Source organism: Electrophorus electricus, chromosome 10 (assembly GCF_041902795.1).
Source record: "Electrophorus electricus isolate QZ-2024a chromosome 10, ASM4190279v1, whole genome shotgun sequence".
Classification (NCBI taxonomy): Eukaryota; Metazoa; Chordata; class Actinopteri; order Gymnotiformes; family Gymnotidae; genus Electrophorus; species Electrophorus electricus.
In genome coordinates this window covers 24,590,177-24,605,798 of record NC_137506.1, presented here as the reverse complement: position 1 = coordinate 24,605,798, position 15,622 = coordinate 24,590,177, and the positions used below count along the sequence as shown (strand labels likewise).

General features: G+C 38.4%; 2 protein-coding genes across 5 annotated transcripts in view; one reads left to right on the top strand and one right to left on the bottom strand.

The window, feature by feature from the left end:
* dnajc17 (DnaJ (Hsp40) homolog, subfamily C, member 17) overlaps nucleotides 1–15,622 on the bottom strand; it is an 89,396-nt gene that overhangs the window by 44,183 nt on the left and 29,591 nt on the right. The window contains exon 10 of one of the 3 annotated variants that reach the window (XM_081721654.1): nucleotides 6,819–9,666. The exons of 1 other annotated variant lie outside the window; for it this stretch is intronic. In XM_081721654.1, coding sequence (XP_081577780.1) covers nucleotides 9,541–9,666 — 126 coding nt within the window. In that variant the 3' untranslated portion in view covers nucleotides 6,819–9,540. Of the gene's footprint in view, nucleotides 1–6,818; nucleotides 9,667–15,622 lie in introns of those variants that run through there. One more of the 3 variants, XM_027000286.3, reaches the window with a different exon arrangement.
* On the top strand, nucleotides 1,930–5,823 carry gchfr (GTP cyclohydrolase I feedback regulator). 2 transcript variants are annotated; one of them, XM_081722284.1, is made up of 4 exons: nucleotides 1,930–2,082; nucleotides 2,369–2,395; nucleotides 3,451–3,545; nucleotides 4,496–5,823. In XM_081722284.1, the coding sequence occupies exons 1-4, from the start codon at nucleotides 2,047–2,049 to the stop codon at nucleotides 4,629–4,631; spliced, it is 294 nt and encodes a 97-aa protein (XP_081578410.1). In that variant the 5' UTR covers nucleotides 1,930–2,046; the 3' UTR covers nucleotides 4,632–5,823. The 2 variants fall into 2 exon arrangements, with proteins under 2 accessions (XP_081578410.1, XP_026855985.2); XM_027000184.3 differs by lacking the exon at nucleotides 2,369–2,395 and having other exon boundaries at nucleotides 1,932–2,082.

Below are 15,622 nucleotides of genomic sequence, written 5' to 3'. Positions count from 1 at the left end.
TTCCATAACTGCAGCCTACCTGGAGTGCCCAGAAGTACAAGGTGTTCAGTACTCAGAGACATGGCCAAGGTAAGGAAGGTTTAAACCCGACCACAACTGAACAAGACACATAAGATGAAACATCAAGACTGGGCCAAGAAATATCTGAAGACAGATTTTTCAAAGGTTTTATGGACTGATGAGATGAGAGTGACTCTTGACGAACCAGATGGATGAGCACGTGGCTGGATCAGTAATGGGCATAGAGCTTCACTTCGACCAGGTGGAGGTGGGGTACTGCTTTGTGCTGGTATTAATAAGATGAGCTAGCTGGACCTTTTTGGGTTGAAGATGGACTCAAAATCAACTCCCAAACCTACTGCCAGTATTTAGAAAACACCTTCTTCAAACAGTGGTACAGGAAAAAGTCTGCATCTTTCAAAAAAAACATGCGTTTTATAACAGGACAGTACTCTATCGCATGCATTGAGGTACTGCACTGCGTGGCTAGCCAGTAAAGGCCTTAAAAATGAAAGAATAATGACATGGCCCCTTTCCTCACCTGACCTATACCCTATTGAGAACTTGTGGGCCCTTCTTAAACAAGAGATTTATGGTGAAGTAAAACAGTACAGCTCCCTGAATAGTGTCTGCAAGGCTGTGGTTGCTGCTGCACAAAAAGATAATCATCAACAGATTAAGAAATGGACAGACTCTATGAATGGAAGGCTTATGACTGTGATTGAAAAGAAGGGTGGCTATATTGGTCACTGATTTTTAAAAATGTTTATTTGTAAATTTTGAGTTGTTTGTTTATTATTCTCAGTTTAACAGATGAAAATAAACAAGTGAGATGGGAAACTTTCCGTTTTTCATTTAGTTGCATAATTGTGTACACTAATATTTGGCCATTAATTATGCATATATAGATATTCTACTAAGAAAGCTAAAACCTCACCTTTACTAATGTTTATTAACATTTTGGATTGACCGAGAGCACTGTAGTTGTTCAATAATAAAATGAATCCTCAAAAATACAACTTGCCTAATAATTGTGCACACAGTATATAGAACATCAAACCTTTGTAATGCACAGAATTGTTGCTGATAGGCCTAATGTAAATTCCTTTTGATAGATGAGTTCATTCAGTGTAATGGCCACAATGGACCCATCTTTATCTAACTCCCTCTTCAAATTGATACATTCATCAGAATTATCGGAATTGCTTGCTCTAGGTTGTTCATGCTGTTAAATGAATGTTCAATGGTTAAAATCCAAGCGTTTGATTCATATTTTCTTTGGTAATTTGTTAAAATGTTAATAAAGTTGCAAGTCTCCATGTTCAATGTTTCTGATCATTTACAGCATGGTGACACCATGAGGTATGCAAAAATGCTTGTTTATACACCATTTGATTTGTTCATGGTAAGACAAACATCTGACATTAGAAGACAGGGTCACTCACATTTCTAATTTAGTGGTAATCATGAGCAATTTAAATGTTCAGTTTCTAAAACACAAAAGTAGTCCTACTGGAAATCCAATATTACAGTGTGGTCATTTGAAGCACATCAAATCACATCTCATGTAGATTAAAACATGCTGCTATTTGGTAAATGGAATACTGTTTGTTTACCCTATTTGGCTTACAATTTAGAAATAATTAATCTTGCATGCTGATGAATGCCACCAACTTACACAAATTCAAATACAACCTCAGTTTACAGTTTGTTTGTTTTTTTCTTTTCATGATCAAAGTTGTTGTAGCATTCTAGGTAAGCTGTTGTGCATGATAAATTTAATATACATTGTTACTGGCAATCCATATTGTTCCTTGAGTTTGGCATTAAAACGCCACGAGTACAGCTTTCTTACGCTAGAGTAAGGTGTGCTTAAGGAGGGGCGCTCTCAAGGACTCTGATTGGTCCAACTCCTTGAATGTTGTTTCCGCATTCCACTGGGAGCTGTGAGGAAGTGTGAACTGGGTAACGGGGCTGTCGCTTCTTCGGCACAACAATAACTGCAATCGTCTGGAGATTCTGTCAATTTGTAGGTCATAGCCCAGGATGCCTTACATTCTCATCAGCACACAGATCCGACTGGTGTGTATTTTTATTCTACTGAAAAACTGTATTCTTCGAATAAGGCATCTAACATGCCCAACAGTTGTTCCAAAGGCAAATGGTAGTTTAGTAGCCTGTAGATTACAGCATTAGGATTTATTAAAGCATTAGTGTCACTCTAGTATTACATGGGTGTTTTGATGTAGATAATTACCTGCAATAGTTGTACAAAAATTTGCAAATAGCTTAGCGCTAAGATTGTACTGAGATAAGTAAAACCACATGTTCATCGTTGTATTTGTTACTGCATTCTTCTTGTTTATAGCCTGTCGACATTTTATCTTTGAAACTGGTAATGTGATCATAAACTGTCGAATGTATGTAGACTGCTTGTTAACAAATTAATTGAACTGGCAACTGTTAATCATGCAAGCCAGAGTTCATACAATCAAATTGTTTTGGGGAAAAACAGCGCCATAAAGATCTTTGACCTACAAGCCAGCTGTGTTTGTGTCTCATTGTGTGTGGGCATTCGTTTTTAGCAATATTACAATATGTCAGCAAATTCTAAATTGTCAGTTAAGCATCTTAAATAACCAGCCATTAGTATATATTTACTTAAGAATGTGTTTTAAACATTCAACATATTGTGGCATTGTGTGACCAACAGGCAGAAAGAAAGTACTTTGCCTTGGTGGTGTGTTTGGCTGGGAGTCTGAGAGAGACAGACAGACTTATTGATAGTAAAATTAATATGATCACACCAAATTAAAGGGGTGCTGTGCACCAGGGTAATTCTGCTTGTGTTGTGTAGGCTATAACAGAAGGTATACATGTCATCTATGTTGTACTTTATAGTCATTCTATCACCAGTAATTATAATGCATTCATGGCTTGTGTGAATTTGACAGTGTCCAAGTTGGTTGGGGATTTTAAAAAGATACAGTAAGAAGTGATGTATAATTCTGATTTAGTGCTTTCTGGTCCTGATTTAGGATGTTTCTTGTGACATTTCAGCATAAGAATACCATGTGATGATCTTTTAATCTGGTAACTGCAAGTCTGTCTTAACGCTGTGTTTGTGGGTATTATGCATGCTAACAACTAATCACAGCTATGTGTACAGTTTGTGGATACTGTGCACACTAATAGCTAAATGTATTCCAGTCACTTGCTCACTGTATTATGCACACTAACATCAAAATAATTTACAAACCCAGTGCACTAACATCTACTTCACCTGTTGATATGAGTGGAAACTCCTGCTGATGTTTCTATTTCTAGATGCTCTTACCTTTTGATAAGATTCATTGACACTGACCCCACCCCAAAACCCATTCTTTTCTGTTTGTCACATCTTAGTAATAAATGAAGCAGCGACAGTGGACAAACTCTGTTTGTTTTCAGGAGACAGGGCCCACCACAGTGGGAGACGAGTATTCTGATCCTGCCCTCATGAACTTTTTGGAAGCCAGGAAGACCACCATGCTGGGCAATAACTTGTGCGTATCCCGAAAGTTGCACAGCTAACATTTGAGTTTGTCTTGTGTTTCTGTCAAATTGTATCAAATGCCTGTGTAGTTAGTCTTACTACTGAAAAACAACAAAACAGTAGAAACAGTTTATGAGCTGCTCCACATGATGCTAAATGGATGAATTTGTTATAGATGTATGTTATGACGAAGTATCTGAAAAACAGGTTCTTCTTTAAACAATGTCACCTGATGCTATTACCAGGAAAAAATGAAATGGTGTACCTTTTATATATCCAAACTGCATACATTTATACATACATTTTCTCTTTATCTAGAGTGACTTACAAAAGTGCTTTGTTATTTACTCATAGAATTAATAAATGCTATTCCAAACTCCTACCCAATTGAAGAACATGTATAAACAGTTTTTTTTTTATTTGTATGCATGTACTGTTCATGTCTGACTAAGTAACATAACTAACAGAGCAGAAAAACAACTACTAATTCAACAGTGTTAATAGGCCCATCCATATTAGCTTGCACTTCTGTGGTGTTTGAGCTTAAGGAAATAAGCATATTATTGTCTCATGGTGATCCAAAATGTGTTGTTTTTGACTTCGCTCTTTTCAACAATGCAGGACTGGCCAGCCTCCATATTACTGATAGAAGTTATGAGATTAGCCTTCTAAGAAGAGCAAACACAAAAGTGCTCATTTTCACCAGAAAGGTTTAAATTTCTGTGAATGGCATACATACACCACACATCTGCTATTAAACCTTTTTTCTGTCCCATAGTACCAGTCAATGACAATTGATGTGGCAAAGCAAAAGTTGCATTGTTCAAAAATGATAGTTAGTATTCAGGCCTGGGGAATTATAGAACACTTGGAAATTTTGAGAAAAAGTTTATTTTTTGTTCATCTTTCCTCAGTACTAATATGAAATCACTTTAGTAAGTCTCTCTGTGTGTCTTGCAGTTCAGAGTACAATGTAGAGGAACCTCCTCGATTGGTCCTGGACAAACTGGAGAAGCTCGGCTACAGAGTTGTGACCATGACAGGTGTTGGTCAGACATTGGTGTGGTGCCTCCACAAAGATACCACTGGTCTCTAATGATACTCTGTAGACCAGCAAGCGGTACAACACTTGTGATACAAAGTCAGTACAGAATATAAATATTTTATAAACACTATATAAACACTTAAAAGCTGTGAATGTGGTTTAAGCAGTATTCAAAAAGAATCAGAATGGGATTTGAAGACATTCTTTTACATCTGTCTGCATCAAACCGATCAGTCTTCATAGCACTTATTCTGTAAAAATGTACAATTGTTGACATTACTAGGTGAAGTTATTAGATAATTCCATGGTGTGTAATCTATAATCCTTCTCAGGAATGAGTATGAGATACCTGTGATCCATGCAAGGCAAATGAGTATAAACAACTATATCAAGGTATATCAATTATATTAACAAGTATAGCTCAAGGTTTGTTTGTTTTTTTATAACGTGCAATAGTTTTGTAACTAAAACTGCTAATTTGTCTCAATTGTTTGAAATACTTTTATTAATATAACTATATCTGTTGGTAATGTTTCATGTCTTAAATAAATGTTTACACTGTACAAAATCTCAGATGACATTTTGCTGGAGTGTTTTTGGTTTTTTTAGGGGGGGGGGGGGGGGGGGTATCCATTTATAAAACAGTTTAGTTCCAGTATCATAGAATCATAGAATATTTGTTGATAGACTAAATCTCATTTCAAAGCCTATTTTCTTGTCCCAGAGTTGTCTTAAGTAGTTAAAACAGGTCAGTTTATGGACATTTTGAATATTTATTGAAATACTGGTGGTTTGATAAATACCAATTTCTTGTAAGTTAATTCTTGCCTGTTCTCCCCTTTTCTTTTTTTTTATTTTTAAATCTTAACCAAATACGTGGTACCACTGCTAAATCATGCTAAGTGCAGACGTTCAGAATGGTCAGAGAGAGGTCCCGAGAAGTACATTGTTCATTATAAGAGTTATTTCTAACCAAGTGCATGGATTGGACAAGAAACATTCCAGGAGTTCTGGTACTGAACTATATCATTCTGCTTTAGTTTCATTAAATGTCTATGGTGGAAACATACAGATAAATGTAGCTACATGATGCAAAATAGCTGGCCTGCGGTAACAAAGACCTACGCAAACAAGTAAACTAGTGTGCAGGAAATGTTTATATGTTGCTTGGCACCAGTCCAGTTGTGGAACTATTTGTGTTGGCAATACCAAATAAATTATTAAATAAAAAACTAAATCATAATCTGTTGTTGCTTATTACTGTTACCTAATAAATAGCACTTGAGGAACAGTTGTATAAAAGCATTATTACACCATCAGCCTGTAGCTTCGTGCTGATATTTAGTGTAACACCTCTCCCTCCCATGTGATTATGCTTAACTGGGGGGCATCCAGAAAAGCAGACAATGGAGTGTTGTTGTGTGTGCATCACATCAGGTGTACACAATAGATGTTACATGACTAATTGCAGACTATTTTATGGTTTAGCATATGTTCATAATAAAACTTTATTCACATGCTTTGTACTGTTCACTTTAATGCATGTTAATGTGAATCAAATTCTAGTAGAGTAATTTAGGCAGTACACCAAAGACTGTTCTGAAGAAATGCAGAGAAATTCTTGAAAACCTGTTATACCAGCTAACCAAATTATGACTGATTTATACAACTGTCCTCAATCACTGTACAAGGACTAAAATATCATGGAAGTGCCCCTGCTTGGCCCACTGCCATGATCTGCAGACAAAGCCTAGATTTTCACATGTTTTCCATCTGAGACAGAGTTCAATCTGTTTATTGTCCTTGGAGTGCAAGGAATTGTTATACTTTGTATTCAGGGATGATGCTATAGTAAAAGAGCAGTAGTGTTTATTCTTCATTTTTATGACAACTGTATAGTAACTACAACATGAGTCATCAGAGTGTGTGTGACTTGACTGTAAAAGCTGAGTTCTGTCTGTAAAGCATCCTTGGGTTTGAGAAAGGCACTATATCAATGTAATTATTATTATTATTATTATTATTATTATTATTATTAATAATAATAATAATAATAATACTGAAAATAATAAGATATTAAGTTACATAGCTGCCCATCACTTACTTGAACATTTTACTTAGAAAATATATAGCTGACATTCAATTTGATTTACCTGTAAATTCTTTGAGAATTTTCCACATCAGAGTATACTATGGCAAATGAAAGACCACATTATGCTTGAATACAGTATTTTATTCCTGGATTATTGCAGCTATTGACACGGATTAAATCAGTCCTATTCCAAAAGAGATCCCATATTTTATTTGTCTCCAAGACTACAGCATGCATCGCTGAAGAGCTACCAAGAGTTTCTCTTAAGTATGTCATCAATGCCAGCTACATCCCTGTTGAGTAACAAAATTCTAGCAGAGAGACCAAAAGTACAGCCAAAGCCAGACAAGCCAGACAAGAGTTAATCCTAAAGGAGATTTGGTCTGGAGAGAAAGTTGTCCTCACTCCAATCCTTCCATAAATGTCCAATTCAGTCTAAAAGTTGTCCATGTAAGTCACAGTGGTTAAAAACAGAGTTACGATTCATTAACTGTGAGACTGAAGAAATATGCCCCATATACTGATAGTAGGCCTAACAATGAGAATGTGTCTGAATAATTGGATGGGATGGCCAAGCTCAACATAAATGAACTGGTAAGTAGCCAAAGTAGATCAGACCTATTGTGGGAAGGTAAAACAAAATTATGGTAAATAGAAGAGTTCAACCTTAGCACTTGTAAGGCACCACCAATGGGATTGATACAGTTATGGAGAAAGGGTACCTAATAAAACAATCACTCCAGCAGTTAGTCCTAAGATAAGTGAAGTCATAAATCAGCATTTTTCTAGTACTGGAAAGCCTCTGCACTAATATTTTCCAATCTTCAATAAACCTGACTGAACCAAGGAAAGAGTTGAAAATGGGCTGATTATATCAGGTGTGGTGGAACAGTACATGCATAAATAGTCAAGTACAAACAGACAGCCAACGACATGCTCCCATTAGCTTTGCTTGGTTTGGAGTGTGAACACATTCAATTGACATCCAATCAGGCAAATAGCCTCAAGAGCAGTTCTCATTCCACTGATGAAGACATTTTCAGTAAATATACGAAGACAGGAACTCAGACAAGAGACTTGTTGCCTGACAGAACACAAAGATATATGTTTATAGAGTATGTTTAGGGAGTTAGTGTTTACTCATGGTGAATAGCTCACCAGACTTGTAATTTTAGAAGAGCAATAGAGCTCACTTGCTTTAAGCCTGAACCACAGTCAGTGGGTAGTACCATTAGACATTCCCAGTTGTATCTTAGCCAGGTCTTTAACCAGAGCCCTCTACACTTAGATCCAAATTTGTACATGCAACGTGACTTGGCCTCCAGTTTGTTCCACAAATATCAAAATGCTAGGTAATTTTTCACAGAGTAATTTGCCTGGAGGATTTTCTGGAGGGTTCTGTCTCTTACTCTCTGAGGCACTGATGACTTGCTGAATAGATCTGTAGAGGAACAAAAAAGCGAGAAAGACAGGGCTAATGAATGCAGAAAGAATGCAAGTGATTACTATGGAAATGGACACATGGAGCTGGTGGTCTGTGACCAAAAATTGTTTGCGGGATTCCTCTTCCTTAGCATGCAGCACGTGCTGCCCTGGCTGATCACACCGTCAGGATGTGTGTTTCTGGAGGGGCCAGGGCCGTAACTGGGTTTCCTGTGTTGTAATTGGAAAGCTTCTTTCCAGGCATCTAAAAGAACTGAGCAAGTAAATAGAACCATGTGATTCGAACTTTGTACTGCACAACAAAACAGAGCAACCAAGGGATGGCTCCAAGATGGATGTTACATAATGAAGAAATAGATTACTGGAGTTTTGGATAAGGTACTTTCCTTCTAAATGACACATTGACAGTAATAAACAGGCCACAGAGACATGACATATTAAGACAACATAATACTTCTGTTTTCTGGATGTTAGGAAAACATTCTTGTGGTAGGGGGTACAATTTTAACAGAGACTGAATTGGAACATGCAAACTTCAAAAACGCTAACAATAATACAAGGAAAGGTAAAGTTTAAGGCAAAGAGCTGTCCACCCAGGTGCATTGCCCAAATATTGAGCAAATACTGAGGATTGTGCTCAGAAATTGACCAGATACCAGTGATGTATGTGGTGTAGAGTGGCTGACTGCATGACTACACTCTACTTTTACAACTATAAAAAATACTTATAAGATAGGGCAAGGCAAGTAAAGACAATGATGAAAATATGCAACTTAATACAATTCTGACTATACTGGCTATTGGTTATTTTTGGTTAAATAGGGTTATACCCATGCTCTAATATTTGCTAACTGCATGATATAAGAAAACAAGGCTGGTGTCCAAAAACAACCTTTCATCTCAAACCCTGGCCTTAGAATTTGAAGTGTGTACCCAGCAATTTGGACTACAACCTCAAATACACAAAGTCTGAAGAGCACACATGCGCACCAGATTTTCTGCAGAGAGACTGCAGTCTCCTCTCACCTTTCATCACCTCAACCAGCACAGTTACCATAAAGCCCTCAGTGTTTATCTTACCCTGTCACCCAAGATCATGCGACTGGCTGTAGAGCATGCCGATTGGCTTCAATACTGGACAAGAACAATTTCGACAGCAAGATGTTGTCAGCAGTTTTGGGCTGTTTGCCATCTGAAGTCATTCCCAGACATGTTTTCTTAATGGGAATATTTTCCCTGCTGTGCCGCATCCCCAGCTGAAAGAGCCGAGGAGCACCCGAAGTTACACTCTGAGTCTGCCAGTTTTTTCCAAAGAAAACACTTTATTGGTTTGTGAGCATTTAAATTATTGTGAGGGTAAACATGGGGACTGAAGAGCGGGAATGAAGGGTGAATGAGGGAGGGGTGGCTGGCCATGGATGGCAGTTATGTCTTCACTGTTTCCTCTTCATCCTCTCTCTGCATCTGCTCGATGAGCCTCTGTCGCTCCGCAGCCTGCCTCATGCGCATCAGCACCAGGCTCTCGTAATCCCGTTCACTGCTCAGAGAGTACTGTGTACATGTACACACACACACACACACACACACACACACACACACGAGTAAATGTCTATTCCAAAACCTGTGAATGTGAGATTTGATGCCTTTTTCAGTAGTAATATGATTACTGCTGTATCTACCAATACAAATGCAGATGTACAGCTGAATCATCAATGCTATAAAACATCAGCTTCTCAGCAATGTGTTCTCATTTAGGTTAAAAACCCAAGTGGGGGTGGGGGAGTTCTATAGAAAGAATTAGTGCAGGTCAGAATGCTCATGGCTCCGTTTCCATTTTGGACTAACATCAAGCATTCAAGTGTCAAAGCAAGAGGAAATTGTTTCACAAGATTAAAAAGAAACCTCTATTAGACAAATTAGTGTCTATTAGTGTCAGGTACCAGTAGGGGCATCTTGGACAAATACAGTAAAGAAGACCGTTAATTCAGAGAGAGACAGGCAGAAGGAATGCAAGCACTACAGATTTTTAAATCTGCAGGCCCAAATGGCATCCACTTCTCAAGACAGTGAGCTGGAAGGAATATGTTTTTTTTCCTCTGTGTGCGCGCACATGTGTGTGTAAAGGCAAAGAGAGCACGAGTGGGAAATACAAAGTGTTTCTTTAACGTAAACCATCTGGAAGAGATGACTGGGGTCTACAGCATTGACCCGAGTAAGGGAGGGAGAAACTAAAGAGAGAAAAAGGAAAGACATGAAGAGAAGGTAAGAGAGAGCATGAGCGAGCAAGAAAGAGTTGGGGGGGGGGGGCCTCTCAGTGCAAGGCAACATGCAGGAAGGAGAAAACTACCATTAGCATTCCTCTCATATGAGCTCAAGCCTCTTGTCCACTGCTTAAACACCAGATATCACGCAAGCTCAATTAAGTAAATAAACAACTGTTGCATCTTCAATTGAACAAAAAAGAAAAGCACATGCTGCCCAACTGCTTTTTCCCCTCCCATAGTTCTTCATACCTCAACATAGTTCTACCCCGCCCTCTTGTGGACAGAAACACAGGGGCGAGGTCTTAGGGACATAGTGCAGCAGGGGTGTGTGTGTGTGTGTGTGTGTGTGTGTCTGTGTTTGTGTGTGCGTGCGTGCAAGTGTGATGACAGTATACAAAGGCTGTGGTGTGTGTCTCAAGGTTCCGTGACGTGCAGACAACTTGGGTTTTGCCACGGGCATCAGAATGAAACTATAATTAGCAAAGCCATCACATATACACAGGCAACCTGAGATGAGAAAACCAAAAGAAAACGCCAGCAGCCACAACACAGAGATATGGCTGAGTACACATGATCGTGGGGCTGACTAATGAACGGTGATGTCAGATGTCAGTCGTCAACACCTACCCACTAAGGGCTTTTTTTTTTTTTGGCACCATGGCAGATGACATGGCTGAACGCAGGATGAGCTGGATGTCTGCAGCTGTCTCCAGCACTGACTCACAATGGGAGGCCAAGGTATAGTGTCTCTGCAGCTGTGCACAGTGTGGTCGGCTCTGGGCTGTGACAGTTCAAAGTGTGTGTATGTGCTCTTACTACCAGTAAGTATGTGTATAACTGAGCAGTCACGAGTGTCTCTATATGGAAAGGATGCTTGTGCCTGAGGGCTGCTTTATAGCACCTATGTCAGATGAGACGCACTTCGTGGATGAGCTGCTCAACATTCATCTGTGGCTGAGTTCAACTTCAAGTTCAAGAGGTTTTATTGTCATTTCAGCTATATACAAGTACACAACAAAAACGAGACAATGTTCCTCCAGGACCATGGTGCAACATAAAAACAACAGTGCAACAGACAACATGCTACACAAGTGCAAACAGTTCAATATAGTGCAAAATGTCATTAAATAAACATTAAATAAACAATAATAAATACAGGACAGGACAAATACAAAATGAGTAGACAGTGCAATTTAGTACAGTACACAGTACTGGGCATATGTAAAGCGAGTTGGGCATAGCAATCAGTGACATGCTACCCTGAACATAGCAGGCACCGGTAGCAGCCAGAACAGTTCAGATATGTATGTATTATGTATGTATGTACGTACGTACGTACGTACGTGCGTGCGTCTGTCTATAAGCATGTATAGAAGTGCCCACGGGTCATGGGTCACGGGTTGTTTAGATTAATGACTTAGGAAGCAGGCGCTGAGGCCTGATCCTTCTTCCACAGAAACACACACACACACCCACACACACACACCCCTTATCAGGCTGTCTTATCTCCCGACAGCAGCACTGCTTTCAGTGGGCTGGGTCGCGCAGTCTACCACAGGATAGAATGGAACCCATAAAATCTCAGCCCTCCTCACAGCTTTAAATGTGGGTTTACCAGAGCTGTGACAGACAAAAAGCAGCAAAAAGTATGGTTTCAGATAACAGGGCAATGGCTTGTGAAGATGGCCAGAATAAACACTCGCACACCTTTCAACATGCTTTATCGTTTTGCCTCAGTGAGGAAAGGCAAAAGAGCATCAGTGAGAGCATCAGTTATTTTTCTTCTTCAGATAACCATGTACCTGAAGATATCCTCACAGAACATGTCCCCCTCCTTGCTGTGCTCTCATGCATATGCTGAAATGCTGTCACAGCAACTGCTGTTATTTTTAAAGGGTAAATCAGGACCATCATTATTGGCCAGCAGTTTACACATACCTTTATGATCTCTGGAGATACTCGACTTAAAGAAGACCTAGTGGTGACATATTTATGTCAACAAAGCATGAGAAGAAAACAAAAAATCCCCATTTTCAACTACACAGCTCTCATCTCTTTTCCAAAAGATGCAAAACCAAAGAATAAGTACATACAATTGCATGCCCTTTAAAAAGAACATGAGAAAAATAGAGATTCTGCTCTTTAGCACCTCCACTTATTCCTTTCTATTAGCAGGATGTGGCTGACTTGATTAATGACAGTGAAATACTTCTTTTGAGATCATTAAGGGAGACTGATATGGACTCCCAGTCTTGGCTAACTCAAACAAACACCAATTTTGAAAAGGCCCACATGCCTGAAAACAGAACCAGATCAAAGTCCACAGTGAGAGAAATGAAACTATATGAAATGTTCTACAGGACCAAGGGGCAAGAGAGAAACCTAATAGCTCAGAGTGTGGTGGTATTCATTGTGTGGCTCAAAACACAACTTCCTAATATTATGTTCACATTGCGTGTTTGTAGGAGAAGGCCAACTTCCTCCATTTTGTTGAAAAACAAAGCCAGAAGCCAAAGCCTGCGAGGCAGAGATTACCAGAAGCATGTTCTCTCATGCTGAAACATATGATGATGTAAATAAAGAGCCCAGTGTAAGGATAGAACAGAAAAAGATCCTCTGCTTAGTGAAGGCTAAGGCTGATTAATGATTTAATTACAATCATTATTGGGTTGTTGATAATTACTGTAGTATTTTGTTCTTGCTGTTAATCATAATCATTATTGGCCTGTTGTTCATTACTGCAGTACTGGCTTTTTTGTTAATCATAATTGGCCTGTTAATCATCACTACACTGGCTCTTTTGCTATTCAAAACCATTAAAGATCTGTTGATTATACCTGCAATATGCAAATTAACCCTTTGATTTCAATGTATTGTGAATATCCTAACCAATCTGAGAGAAGTATTCTGTGATGATCTATGGCATTCACATGATGCAATAAACAAAAATAAATGACAAAAGTAATTCTGAATAATCCTTGACCACATCACATCAAGGTTCACCAGTGTTTTTTATACATTATAATCTCCAAATGTAGCCATATTGCCACCCTAGTCTATACCCTTTCCATTAGCTGTACTTGGTAATAGTTTGATGGCACTGGTGCTAAAACATTATTGACATTTTATTTGAATAGCTAAGAATGTACTGTTAGATTTAACAAATTATATTTGCACTTAAAATATTAAGATGTTTCTTATTCTCAGGCTATACCTTATGAAAATGTTTTACATAATTTACAGAATGACAGCTGTAATACTGAGAAATGTATTGCTGTGATACTGATAGTGATCTTTAAAGACCTTTTCAAAAAAAATTGTGCCTTTAGGCAACTTAAGCTTATTCAGAATAATTGAAATAACAAGAGACCTTAACCTCACAGTTGATTTTGGGAACTTGCAATTGCTGGCAAATATATCAACCATTTGTAAACTTACAAAAACTAGTGGTGAACAAGGTTGAACGTTGCTGAGAAACTGAGCAAGCCAACAGATACAGTCAACAGTCTGTGAATTGCGATCTCATGGGAACAATCACCAACTAAGCCTAAAGTAGACCCTCACCTACAATTCAATGCACATTAACAGTCTGACACAAACGTATACCCCCACAAACACACAAAAACCCCAGCACAAACATACACATTAATAGGAGTAATGGCAGTAGTGCTTTAGGGCCAAAAAACTGGCAGAAAAGAAAAAGGAAGCATGAAATGGATGTGCAGTAAGGTGCCAAGAATGCTTGAAAATTTCATCCAAGGACCTTTTAAAGAAAGCAAATAAACAATATAATACAAGGAAGACAGAGCTAAAACCGCTACCTCTTTAATCTTCCCCCTGTGAAGGATGAGCTTGACATATACCCAAAATACCAGTTAATATAGGCAGGTACATTTTCCAACTACTTACATCTGTAACTTTTCCATAGGTACTTCACGTTTGAACTGGGGATTTGAATGTGATATAGTTCTGTGTATTTATCACTACAGAGGGGTTCTTCAAACAAACTCTCCAGCAAGATTGCAAATATTAAGTGTGAATACTTCAAAGGTGTTCAAAAAGAGATCAGACGAAGACCACAAACTTAATTAATGCTGAGCATGCAAAATTAGCACCAATGACTATTCATAAAGTGAGGATACACCAAGCAAAACTTAAGTCATGCGAACAGCAAGAGTAACCACTGTACAACGGTACAAAGGTTGCAGCTACAAAACACAACTACTTAACCTACTGAAACTTGATGTGCCCTAGTCATAAATTCTGATAAAAAAGTATGCCATGAGGGGAGCTGATATTTTCTGATGGCATATGGAGAAACACCATGTCCAAAACTGTCTCAAGAAGCACAATCAACCCTCATCTCATTGCTGTGCTTAACAAACACTGGGTGGAATGCAGATTGCCAAACTAATATTTACTTCTGTGCCAGAACTCTCCAAGAAAACATAAATAATATCAGGAACCTGAGTTAATAATGAAAAGTGATTCCTTGCTGACAGCCATGAAGTAGGTAAATATTTCTAGTCATCCCAGACTCATGATTTGTTGCATGATCTTGCACCATCAGAGACACAAATGCATACATTCACGATAGTTGTTCCTTGTTTTTTCTTTTCTTTTTTTTAAGGAAAAAGTTATATTAAATTGTTTTAACTCACTTCCCTTGATACAGATCTGCAGAAATTACACAAATACTGTACAATTCACATTAACCAGGTACTGTCTTCACATTAACCTGTATGATAAAATGTGGAATGATATGATGCTGAAACGTGCTAAATATTGTGCAGTTTAGCTGTAACTTCAAAGGGCCAAGAGGTATTTCTCAGTGTTACCTTTTAATTATGGAATACACAGACTGAGTTTCATTTCACACATCTGAGTTTCATTTGGATGCTTGTCATTTGACTAGACAATGATTCAGGATATTGCTAATGGTAAAAGAAATTCATGCTATGCTCTTTTGACATTAACTTGTTGAGACAACATGAACAAATCAAAGAGAATGCAGAGGATACAGACACAAGCAGACAAAGTAGTTGTCGTTTTGTTTGTATTTACAGACAAGACCATTAAAACTAAATCCACAAGAAGCACACAAATGAGTATACACAAAAGCCTCAATGCAAAGTTGGATCTGGAAACACTTTGCCCAAGCAACTGGGATTTTGCATCCCAGCATTTTCAAGACAAAGCTGTACCAAACATGACTGCAGAAACCAACAACAACCTGAGCTTGG